At 46.1% G+C, this 13,295-nt stretch overlaps 1 protein-coding gene across 1 annotated transcript in view; it reads right to left on the reverse strand.

Moving 5' to 3' along the window:
- Positions 1-13,295, reverse strand: part of SLC25A11 (solute carrier family 25 member 11) — a 52,626-nt gene that overhangs the window by 10,763 nt on the left and 28,568 nt on the right. The window contains exons 5-7 of the mRNA XM_032979655.2: positions 9,636-9,726; positions 4,385-4,484; positions 390-441 (exon numbers count right to left, since the gene is read on the reverse strand). Coding sequence (XP_032835546.1) covers positions 390-441; positions 4,385-4,484; positions 9,636-9,726 — 243 coding nt within the window. The remainder of the gene's footprint in view (positions 1-389; positions 442-4,384; positions 4,485-9,635; positions 9,727-13,295) is intronic.

The raw sequence follows: 13,295 nt of genomic DNA on the forward strand, positions 1-13,295 counted from the left end.
TATGTGTGTATGTGCGAGTCTATGGGTCTCTGTGTGAGTCTATGGGTCTCTGTGTGAGTCTCTGGGTCTATGTGCGAGTCTATGGGTCTCTGTGTGAGTCTATGTGTGTATGTGAGAGGCTACTAAGTCATGTTTTGCAGAGGGGTCAAATACTTATTTCCCTCATAACATTTTTGACATGCGTTTTTCTGGATTTCTTTGTTGTTATTCTGTCTCTCAAATAAACCTACCATTAAAATTATAGACTGATCATTTCTTCGTCAGTGGGCAAACGTACAAAATCAGCAGGGGATCAAATACTTTTTTTCCCCTCACTGCACGTTAGTTTGTTGTGCGAAGGCTGTGTGATTGCTGTGGTCACTGGGGGCTGGAGGTGTGAGCGCATTTACCAGGCCGTTCTTGTACTCGGGTTTGCCGTCGATCATGCGCATGTTCTGTACCCTGCAGAAGAAGGGGGGGGGGGTGGGGAGAGGTGGGGCAGGAGGACACCGAGAGAGAGGGAGAGAGCAGTCACGTATGGGAGGGGCTGTGCAGACGGCAACATCGCAACCACACTGCACCACATCGCACAACAATGCACTCCACCGCACTGCACCACACCTGCACCACGCCGCACCAGGCTACACAGCACCAGGCTACACAGCACCACACCGCTATACATCACACCACACCACTGCATACCGCACCACACTGCATCACACCAAACTCCGACAGTGGCCACCAACGCACCTCACCGCAGCCGCACCACAGCCGCACCGCAGCCGCACCACAGCCGCACCACAGCCGCACCACAGCCGCACCACAGCCGCACCGCACCTCCGCCAGTGGCCACACGAGCGGAGGCCCTCACGACAAGTCACGCAGCGGGAGTGGTAACGTCACTCGCCCGCTAACCCAACAGCTCACCGCCCCCCAAAGGCAAAGATCCCCCGTGTAGCCTGTAACAGACAACAGACTGCCGGGGCAAGCGCTGTTAGCAGGAAGCAGCACCTATGAAGGCCGGCACTGTGGCACATGACGGGGTCGGTGGCCAGCACCACGCCCGGCCACCTTTGTCTCTCCCGATGTTTACTACACTACACCGCACCAGGTACTCATTTGAGGCCGAGTCGACTTAGGGGAGGCCCAGGGCCGGGTTCAGCGAATCGCTATCACTGGGTGCTGGTGGCCGTGAGCGGGAATCAAACTCGGGCTACCGGGTTCGTAGCGCTAACCACTGCATTACTGCTCCCCACAGTCTACACACACACACAGTAGACACACGCAGTGTACACACACACACACGCAGAGTGTACAGACACACACTAGCAGTGTACGCACACAATTAACAGATAAAATGTCCACTTTCTGACTGGGACCATGTAGATAACATTACAGTTTCCTCTGCTACTTCAATGTCAACCAATCATTGCCCAGGTCGACGAAGCACTCAAAAATCTGAAATCGCTGCTATCCTCAAAAACGCTAAGAAACCCATTAGCAGCATCAGCAAGGACGAGCGTTTTGAACTCTCTAAATGAAAAAAAAAACAGAGATGACATTAAATTTTGATTTAAAGCTTTCGTGACTGCAGTAATTCATATTCTTAGTTTTTTCGGTAAAGTCACGTTGAAGAGAAACAACAAAATAATAAAATATATAAAACAATATTGTTAGTTTTTTTCGGTAAAGTCACGTTGAAGAGAAACAACAAAATAATAAAATATATAAAACAATATTGTTTTATATAAATAATAAAATATATAAAACAATATTGTTTTATATATTTTATTATTTTGTTGTTTCTCTTCAACGTGACTTTACCGAAAAAACTAAGAATAAGAGATGACATTGTCATCCTCTCAGCCGACAAGGGCAATGCCACTGTCATCATGGATAAAACCACTTACAACAACAAAATTCAGGACCTTCTTAATGATGGCAGCGACGCCAAAATAAACAGACATCCCACCAACCGCCTAGCCACAAAAACCAACAATATCATCACTAATTTGACTTCTCTAATCGATCAGACCAACCTTCGGCTGCTAGACCACCCAGATTTTATGGCCTTCCAAAAATCTACAAAGAAGGTACCCCGCTCCGTCCTATCGTCTCCACCATTAACTCACCCACCTACAAACTGACCCGATTTCTGTCTGAGACCCTGCCTCCTTTCACGGGCAAGACCACCTCAGCTGTACTTAACTCAGCTCACTTGGTTTCTCTAATCAAGGACATCTCACTGTCTCCAGATGATTTGCTTGTCAGTTTCGATGTACAGCGAGGAAAAAAAAAAGTATTTGATCCCCTGCTGATTTTGTACGTTTGCCCACTGACAAAGAAATGATCATTCTATAATTTTAATGGTAGGTTTATTTGAACAGTGAGAGACAGAATAACAACAAAGTCCCACTTTCTGCCCCCCCCTTCCCCACCCCCCTCTCTCCCCCCGCCCCCTTCTCTCTCCCCCCTACAGCCGATCTCTTGGATTGCACTCCCATGCTCACATGCCCTTTGGATTACACTCCAATGCTCACATGTCCTTTGGATTGCACCTCTCAGGCTCACATGTGCTTTGGATTACACTCTCATGCTCACATGTCCTTTGGATTATACTCCCATGCTCACATGTCCTTTGGGTTACACTCTCATGTTCACATGTGCTTTGGATTACACTCTCATGCTCACATGTCCTTTGGATTACACTCTCATGCTCACATGTCACTAGGATTACACCTCTCATCGTGCTAATCTCTCATTAACACTGCTGTTGTGCGCATATGCGGGCATGATACTCTTATGCGGCGACGGAAGCTCATTTCATGCTAATCTCTCTCCCTAATCTCTCTCTCTCTCCCTGATCTCCCCCATTAACACAACTGACGCGCTTGCGTGCGGGGATGGAATTCCTTTCCAGCTCAGACCCAGCCTGCTTGACCATCGCCAACGTATATATATAAAGTCTTGTTGTTGTAACAGCTCTCTCGCTGGTTCAGAAGTTCCACAGCTGCGTTATTTTTTCCGCCTGAGGACGACCGCTTGTTGTGTTGCGATCGAAACGTCGGGATCTATTGTATTATTAAAGTCATCATCGCCAACGTCATCATCATCGTCGTGATCTATTGTATTATTAAAGTCATCATCGTCATCATCATCGTCGTGATCTATTGTATTATTAAAGTCATCATCGCCAACGTCATCATCATCATCGTCGTGATCTATTGTATTATTAAAGTCATCATCGTCAACGTCATCATCGTCGTCGTGATCTATTATATCATTAAAGTCATCATCATCGTCGTCGTGATCTATTGTATTATTAAAGTCATCATCGTCAACGTCATCATCATCATCGTCGTGATCTATTGTATTACTAAAGTCATCATCGTCAACGTCATCATCGTCGTCGTGATCTATTATATTATTAAAGTCATCATCGTCAACGTCATCATCATCGTCGTCGTGATCTATTGTATTATTAAAGTCATCATCGTCAACGTCATCATCATCATCGTCGTGATCTATTGTATTATTAAAGTCATCAACGTCATCATCATCGTCATGATCTATTGTATTATTAAAGTCATCATCGTCATCGTCGTGATCTATTGTATTATTAAAGTCATCATCGTCAACATCATCATCATCGTCGTGATCTATTGTATTATTAAAGTCATCATCGTCAACGTCATCATCATCATCGTCGTGATCTATTGTATTATTAAAGTCATCATCGTCAACGTCACCATCATCGTCATGATCTATTGTATTATTAAAGTCATCATCGTCATCATCATGATCTATTGTATTATTAAAGTCATCATCGTCAACGTCATCATCGTCGTGATCTATTGTATTATTAAAGTCATCATCGTCAACGTCATCATCATCATCGTCGTGATCTATTGTATCATTAAAGTCATCATCGTCAACTTCATCATCATCATCGTGATCTATTGTATTATTAAAGTCATCGTCGTCATCATCATCATCATCATGATCTATTGTATTATTAAAGTCATCATCGTCAACGTCATCGTCGTGATCTATTGTATTATTAAAGTCATCGTCGTCATCATCATCATCGTCGTGATCTATTGTATTATTAAAGTCATCATCGTCAACGTCATCATCATCGTCGTGATCTATTGTATTATTAAAGTCATCATCGTCAACGTCATCATCATCATCCTAGTGATCTATTGTATTATTAAAGTCATCATCGTCAACGTCATCATCATCGTCGTGATCTATTGTATTATTAAAGTCATCATCGTCATCATCATCGTAGTGATCTATTGTATTATTAAAGTCATCATCGTCAACGTCATCATCATCGTCGTGATCTATTGTATGATTAAAGTCATCGTCGTCAACGTCACCATCATCATCGTCGTCGTACCTGGTCTTGACAATGTCGACCGGCATGGAGGCAGCCGTGGTGACAAGGCCGCTCAGCATGCTTGCCCAGAAGTGGCACACAATGTTGTCATTCACGTATCCTTGGGGGGGCGGAGGGGGGAGGGGGGGGACACACACCACATGGACATCGCAGACAGTGAATCGCAATCAGTTGAACACGTAGTAAGGGCTTTCGCGAGCAATATCATCCACAATACAGGCCTTTTTGTTGGGTTAGATCGTGTAAATATACGTGTCATGAAGCCCTCCATCACCCAACCACACAGCCAATTAGTAAGGTTTAGTGTTGCGTATACAGAACGTGGTGCCAATTCGTTACGAGTACAGCACACCGGTGTGTTGGAGAGCAAATACACAACTAAACACTACACTACTATAGACTACTGTACACTATACTACACTATACACTACACTACTATACACTATACACTACTATACACTATACTACTATACACCACTATACACTACTATACACTACACTACTATACACTATACTACTATACACTACTATACACTACACTACTGTACACTATACTACACTATACACTACACTACTATACACTATATTCTTGGTTCTTTCGGTAAAGTCACGTAGAAGGGAAACAATAAAATAATAAAAATATAAAACAATAAAATTATCACGACGTTTCGACTGCAACACAAGCAATCATCATCAGGTGTGAAAACCACAACAAGAAAATTTGAAGTGGCTGTTTTTTTTTAACGTTAGCACCACGGATAGCGATTTTACAGTTCGTTCAGATGGACGAGTCCATCTATGTTCGGAAAAGAGGAGGGGGGAGACGAAAAATAATGGATGCGGTCTGAAAGCCACCTTAAGCGTGATTAATCATTTAAGACCCGAAATGGTTTATCAAATCCTTCCAATGATTGCTAAGCCATAATCCATCTGCTCGGTTGAAATTGTCTCTGTGTTTGTATATAACCATTTCGGGTCTTAATTGATTGATCATGCTTAAGGTGGCTTTCAGACCGCATCCATTATTTTTCGTCTCCCCCCCTCCTCTTTTCCCAACATAGATGGACTCGTCCATCTGAACAAACTGTCAAATCGCTCTCCGTGGTGCTAACATTAAAAAAACGCCACTTTTTTCAATTTTTATTGCTGTGGTTTTCACACCAGATGATGACTGTTTGTGTTGCAGTCGAAAACGTCGTGAGAATTTATTGTTTTATATTTTTATTATTTCCCTTCTACGTGACTTTACCGAAAGAACCAAGAATATGAATCCCTGCAGTCACGAAAGCTTTACTATACACTACACTATACACTACTATACACTACTAAACACTACACTACTATACACTACACTTCTATACACTATACTATACACTAGACTACTATATACTACACTATACACTACACTATACACTACTATACACTACACTACTATACACTGCACTATACACTACACAACTGTACAGTACACTATACATTACACTACTATACACTATACACGACATTATACACTACACTACTATACACTACTATACACTACACTATACACTACTATAGACTACACTCCTGGATTAGCACGGAGTAAGGGCTTTCGCGACCAATTACATCCACAATTCAGGTGGATGTTACTACTATACACTACACTACTAGACACTACACTATACACTACACTACTATACACTACACTATACACTACACTACTATACACTACCATACACTACACTATACACTACTATACACAACACTACTATACACTACACTATACACTACACTATACACTACACTATACTATACACTATACTATACACTACACTACTATACACTACCATACACTACACTATACACTACTATACACAACACTACTATACACTACACTATACACTACACTGCTATACACTACACTATACACTACTATAGACTACACTCCTGGATTAGCACGGAGTAAGGGCTTTCGCGACCAATAACATCCACAATTCAGGTGGATGTTACTACTATACACTACACTACTATACACTACCATACACTACACTATACACTACTATACACAACACTACTATACACTACACTATACACTACACTTCTATACACTACTATAGAATACACTCCTGGATTAGCACGGAGTAAGGGCTTTCGCGACCATAACATCCACAATTCAGGTTTTTTTTTGATGGGTTAGATCGCGTAAAATAGAAATGTGTCGTTCTTATTTTTCATACTTTGATATTGGTAAAAAAATTATATAGCTGCTGCTCACCCCGAGCTAGAAATGCTCATTAGGGGAAGAACGGTGGTCCAATCTCCGACCCCCAGCAACAGGTTTGCAGATTTGCTGAGCATTTCTGTGAGGTCCTGGGGGAGGGGACATCCCTCAGCCTGGATAACAACGTGGGACAAAGTGGGGATGACCCTGCCGAGGCTGCGGTGCCTCAAATATTGGAAGAAGTCACCCCCTGTGAGTGGCTGGCTGAGGTGCCATCTGTTGAGGAAGTACTGAAGGCGATCCAGAGTCTGAGCCCAGGAAAGGCACTGGGCAGAGATGATCTCCCAAGCGAAATGCTGAGGGAGGGTGGCGTTTGTGCACAGACTGCCCTACATCACATCATAACAAGTCTGGACCCACTGGACGGGTTTCACAGGACTGGAAGGATGCCCTGGTGGTCCCCCTCTTTAAGAAGGGGGACCGCACAGACTGTAACAACTACAGGGGCATCTCACTCCTCAGTGTGCCGGGAAAGGTCCTGGCAAGGATTATTCAACATCGCCTCGCCAGGCACGCTGAGGAGAGGCTTGCGGAGCCCCAATGCGGTTTCAGGAAAGGGCGGTCCTGCACAGATGCCATATTTTCTGTCCGTTTGCTACAGCAGAGGTGAAGGGAATTCCAACAAGACCTACATCTCTGCTTTATTGACCTGGTCAAGGCCTATGATACCATTAGTAGGCCTGAGCTCTAGGTAGTTCTTCGTGCTTTCAGAGTCTCTGACCCTCTGCTCACTATCATTAAGGACCTTCACTCCCGGCCCCGGGTAAAACTACGTGGCCGGAAGTCGGAGCCATTCCCTGTACACTTTGGGGTGCGACAGGGATGTCCTCTGGCTCCCACATTATTTAACATCTATTTCGACCACGTAGTTCGTGAAGCCTTCAATAGCTGGTACAGATACAATGGGAGGCTGATCGATGCCCAGGTGCGGTCAAGGGATGGCGCGCTATTGCTCAACCACGTTATGTATGCCGATGATCTGGTAATTGCTGCTCACTCAGAGGAGGAGTTGGAGGCGCTGCTGCTAAACTTGGAGCTTGCCACTAAGAGGTGGGGGGGACTTACCATCAGCCCCACCAAAACTAAGCACCTGCCTGGGTATTTTGTGCCATCGGACACTCCACCCCCACAACTCCCAATTGGTGATAGGGGAGTTATGAAGTGGAGAGTTTCCCATACCTGGGCAGTGTGCTCATGCCCGGCTCTGGTTTGACAACAGAGGTCTCACTCCGAATCAGTCGAGTGGCATTATCTTTTAATCGCTTGCGTAACGCTTAGCGGAAGCTACCTGGTCTGTCGCACCGCACAAAGTTTCAGGTCTTCTCGGCCACGGTCATTCCCTCCCTTCTCTACGCTTGCGAAATGTGGGCCCCCCTAATGGAACATCTTCGCCGGTTAGAAACATGTAGGCTGGCCTGCCTACGATCCATCCTGGGTTTAACCAGGCTGGATTGTGTGAGGAGCTCACAAATCCTTGAAAGATCTAGGCAAGGTCCCATCGGTGAGCTCCTCCGGCGGGCAAGGCTGCGTTGGCTGGGTCATGTAGCCCGCATGCCCAGCCACCGAATCCCGAAACAGCTTTTGTTCGGCCGGATCGAGGGGGCTAAATGGGCGCGGCACGGGCTAGAGAAGAGATGGAGTCATGTGGTACAGGAGGACGTGGAGCTGAGTGGACTTGCCGATGACTGGTACCAGCGGTGTCAAGATCGGCCTCTGTGGAGGAGGCTCGTTAAGGATGCTACTGGGCAGTTGGAGGTAGTCGCCCTCCAACAACAACGGAGGGCGGAGGAGCGACGCTCACAACAACGAGCGGAGCGCCGGGTGGCTAAAGCACATCAGGTTGGCACAGTAGGGGGCACAGGTGGTGCATCAGCCAGTCATCTCAGTAAGTCGACCCGTGGCACCTGGGTCTGCTCCGTGACCTCCTGCCCGCGGGCGTTTGACACTTCACGTGGCCTCAGGGTGCACATAGCCTGGCACAAGCGTCGTGGTGATGTCACCGCCACTTAGTGGCGAATGGTGGTTGTTGTTGTTGTTATTGTGAGTGTGTGAGAGTAAGTGTGAGTGAGTGTGTGAGAGTGTGAGTGTGTGAGAGTGTGAGTTAGAGTGTGAGACTGAGTGTGTGAGTGAGAGTGTGAGTATGAGTGTGTGAGAGTGAGTGTGAGAGTGTGAGTATGAGTGTGTGAGAGTGAGTGTGTGAGAGTGTGAGTATGAGTGAGTGAGTGTGTGAGAGTGAGTGAGTGTGTGTGAGAGTGTGAGTATGAGTGTGTGAGTGTGTGAGAGTGAGTGAGTGTGAGAGTGTGAGTGTGTGTGTGTGACAGTAAATGTGAGTGAGTGTGTGAGAGTGAGTGTGTGAGAGTGAGTGTGTGAGAGTGTGTGAGTGAGTGTGTGAGAGTGTGTGAGTGAGAGTGTGAGTATGAGTGTGAGAGTGTGAGTGTGTGTGTGTGAGAGTGAATGTGAGTGAGTGTGTGAGAGTGAGTGTGTGAGAGTGTGTGAGTGAGTGAGTGTGTGATAGTGAGTGAGTGAGTGTGTGATTGTGTGTGTGACTGTGTGTGAGTGTGTGACTGTGTGTGAGTGTGTGTGTGAGTGTGTGTTATTGTGAGTGTGTGAGAGTGTGTGAGAGTGTGAGAGTGTGTGTGATTGTGTGTGTGACTGTGTGTGAGTGTGTGTGTGAGTGTTTGTGTGTTATTGTGAGTGTGTGAGAGTGTGAGAGTGAGTGAGTGTGAGAGTGTGAGTGTGTGTGTGTGTGATTGTAAGTGTGACTGTGTGTGAGTGTGTGTGTGAGTGTGTGTGTGAGTGTGTGTGTTATTGTGAGTGTGTGAGAGTGTGAGAGTGAGTGTGAGAGTGTGTGTGATTGTGTGTGTGACTGTGTGTGAGTGTGTGTGTGTGAGTGTGTGTGAGTGTGTGTGAGTGTGTGTGATTGTGTGTGTGTGAGTGTGTGTGTTATTGTGAGTGTGTGTGGCGACTGCGCAAGCCTCTGCTGCCAGTTACCCGTGTCGAGCAGGAACTGCTTGGCTTGTGAGTAGGAGGCGAGCTGAGCGGCGTTCACCACCACGGCTCTCGCCATTGTGGGGACGCAGCCCTGTCACACCGCACGCACACACACAAAACACACAACACACACGCATGGCATACACGCACGGCATACACGCACAGCACACACACACAGAGCATACACACAGCATATAGCGCACACACACACACGCACGGCATATACACACAGCACACACACACAGCGTACAGCACACACACAGAGCGTACACAGCATACACACAGCATATAGCGCACACACACACACACAACACACACACGGCATACACGCACAGTATACACACAGCACACACACACAGCGTACAGCACACACACAGAGCATACACAGCATACACACAGCATATAGCGCACACACACAACACACACGCACGGCATACACGCACAGTATACGCACAGCACAAACACAGCGTACAGCACACACTCAGAGCATACACAGCATATAGCACACGCACACACACAGAGCATACACAGCATACACACAGCATATAGCACACGCACACAGAGTAGACACACACGCACAGTATATGCACACAGCACACACACAGCGTATAGCGCACACACACGCATAGTATACACACAGCACACACAGCCCTGTCACACCGCACACAGCACACGCACACACACAGCATGCACTCAACACACACATACAGTGAGGGAAAAAAGTATTTGATCCCCTGCTGATAATGTACGTTTGCCCATTGACAAAGAAATGATCAGTCTATAATTTTAATTTAGGCTTATTTGAACAGTGAGAGACAGAAAAACAACAAGAAAATCCAGAAAAAAAACGCATGTCAAAAATGTTATAAATTGATTTGCATTTTAATGAGGGGAATAAGTATTTGACCCCCTCTCAATCAGAAAGATTTCTGGCTCCCAGGTGTCTTTTATACAGGTAACGAGCTGAGCATAGGAGCACACTCTTAAAGGGAGTGCTCCTAATCTCAGCTTGTTACCTGTATAAAAGACACCTGTCCACAGAAGTAATCAATCAGATTCCAAACTCTCCACCATGGCCAAGACCAAAGAGCTCTCCAAGGATGTCAGGGACAAGATTGTAGATCTACACAAGGCTGGAATGGGCTACAAGACCATTGCCAAGCAGCTTGGTGAGAAGGTGACAACAGTTGGTGCGATTATTCGCAAATGGAAGAAACACAAAAGAACTGTCAATCTCCCTCGGCCTGGGGCTCCATGCAAGATCTCACCTCGTAGAGTTGCAATGATAATGACAACGGTGAGGAATCAGCCCAGGACTACACGGGAGGATCTTGTCAATGATCTCAAGGCAGCTGGGACCATAGTCACCAAGAAAACAATTGGTAACACACTACGCCGTGAAGGACTGAAATCCTGCAGTGCCCGCAAGGTCCCCATGCTCAAGAAAGCACATATACATGCCCGTCTGAAGTTTGCCAATGAACATCTGAATGATTCAGAGGACAACTGGGTGAAAGTGTTGTGGTCAGATGAGACCAAAATGGAGCTCTTTGGCATCAACTCAACTCGCCGTGTTTGGAGGAGGAGGAATGCTGCCTATGACCCCAAGAACACTATCCCCACCGTCAAACATAGAGGTGGAAAAATTATGCTTTGGGGGTGTTTTTCTGCTAAGGGGACAGGACAACTTCACCGCATCAAAGGGACGATGGACGGGGCCATGTACCGTCAAATCTTGGGTGAGAACCTCCTTCCCTCAGCCAGGGCATTGAAAATGGGTCGTGGATGGGTATTCCAGCATGACAATGACCCAAAACACACGGCCAAGGCAACAAAGGAGTGGCTCAAGAAGAAGCACATTAAGGTCCTGGAGTGGCCTAGCCAGTCTCCAGACCTTAATCTCATAGAAAATCTGTGGAGGGAGCTGAAGGTTCGAGTTGCCAAACGTCAGCCTCGAAACCTTAGTGACTTGGAGAAGATCTGCAAAGAGGAGTGGGACAAAATCCCTCCTGAGATGTGTGCAAACCTGGTGGCCATCTACAAGAAACGTCTGACCTCTGTGATTGCCAACAAGGGTTTTGCCACCAAGTACTAAGTCATGTTTTGCATAGGGGTCAACTACTTATTTCCCTCATTAAAATGCAAATCAATTTAAAACATTTTTGACAAGCGTTTGTCTGGATTTTCTTGTTGTTATTCTGTCTCTCACTGTTAAAATAAACCAGTCTGCAAACGTACAAAATCAGCAGGGGATCAAATAATGTTTTCCCTCACTGTACACAGTATAAAGCATACACTCACACCGTCAAGGGTCTCTAGTGAGTCTATGGGTGTATGGGTTAGTCTATGGGTGTATGTGTTAGTCTATGTGTGTATGTGTGAGTCTATGTGTCTCTGTGTGAATCTATGGGTCTCTGTGTGAGTCTATGGGTCTCTGTGCGAGTCTATGGGTCTCTGTGTGAGTCTATGGGTCTCTGTGTGAGTCTATGGGTCTCTGTGTGAGTCTATGGGTGTATGTGTGAGTCTATGGGTCTCTAGTGAGTCTATGGGTCTCTGTGTGAGGCTATGGGTCTCTGTGTGAGTCTATGGGTGTATGTGTTAGTCTATGGGTCTCTGTGTCAGTCTATGTGTGTATGTGTGAGTCTATGTGTGTATGTGTGAGTCTATGGGTGTATGTGTGAGTCTATGGGTCTCTGTGTGAGTCTATGGGTCTCTGTGTGAGTCTATGGTTCTCTGTGAGAGGCTATGTGTCTCTGTGTGAGTCTATGGGTCTCTGTGCGAGTCTATGGGTCTCTGTGTGAGTCTATGGGTCTCTGTGTGAGTCTATGGGTCTCTGTGTGAGTCTATGGTTCTCTGTGAGAGGCTATGTGTCTCTGTGTGAGTCTATGGGTCTCTGTGCGAGTCTATGGGTCTCTGTGTGAGTCTATGGGTCTCTGTGTGAGTCTATGGGTCTCTGTATGAGTCTATGGGTCTCTGTGTGAGTCTATGGGTCTCTGTGTGAGTCTATGGGTCTCTGAGTGAGTCTAAGAGTCTCTGTTTGAGTCTGTGGGTCTCTGTGTGAGTCTATGTGTGAATGTGTGAGTCTATGGGTCTCTGTGTGAGTCTATGGGTCTCTGTGTGAGTCTATGGGTCTCTGTGTGAGTCTATGTGTGTATGTGAGAAGCTATGGGTCTCTGTGTGAGTCTATGTGTGTATGTGTGAGTCTATGGGTGTATGTGTGAGTCTATGGGTCTCTGTGTGAGTCTATGGGTCTCTGTGTGAGTCTATGGTTCTCTGTGTGAGTCTATGTGTGTATGTGAGAGGCTATGGGTCTCTGTGTGAATCTATCGGTCTCTGTGTGAGTTTATGGGTCTCTGTGTAAGTCTATGGGTCTCTGTGTGAGTCTATGGGTCTCTGAGTGAGTCTATGGGTGTATGTGAGAGTCTATGGGTCTCTGTGTGAGTTTATGGGTCTCTGTGTGAGTCTATGGGTCTCTGTGTGAGTCTATGGGTGTATGTGTTAGTCTATGGGTCTCTGTGTGAGTCTATGTGTGTATGTCAGAGGCTATGGGTCTCTGTGTGAGTCTATGGGTATCTGTGTGAGTCTATGCGTCTCTGCTGTGTGAGTCTATGGGTCTCTGTGTGAGTCTATGGGTCTCTGTATGAGTCTATGGATGTATGT

This window comes from Petromyzon marinus, chromosome 75, assembly GCF_048934315.1.
Source record: "Petromyzon marinus isolate PM22_M1 ecotype Great Lakes invasive population chromosome 75, UKy_Petmar_22M1.pri1.0, whole genome shotgun sequence".
Lineage (NCBI taxonomy): Eukaryota > Metazoa > Chordata > Hyperoartia > Petromyzontiformes > Petromyzontidae > Petromyzon > Petromyzon marinus.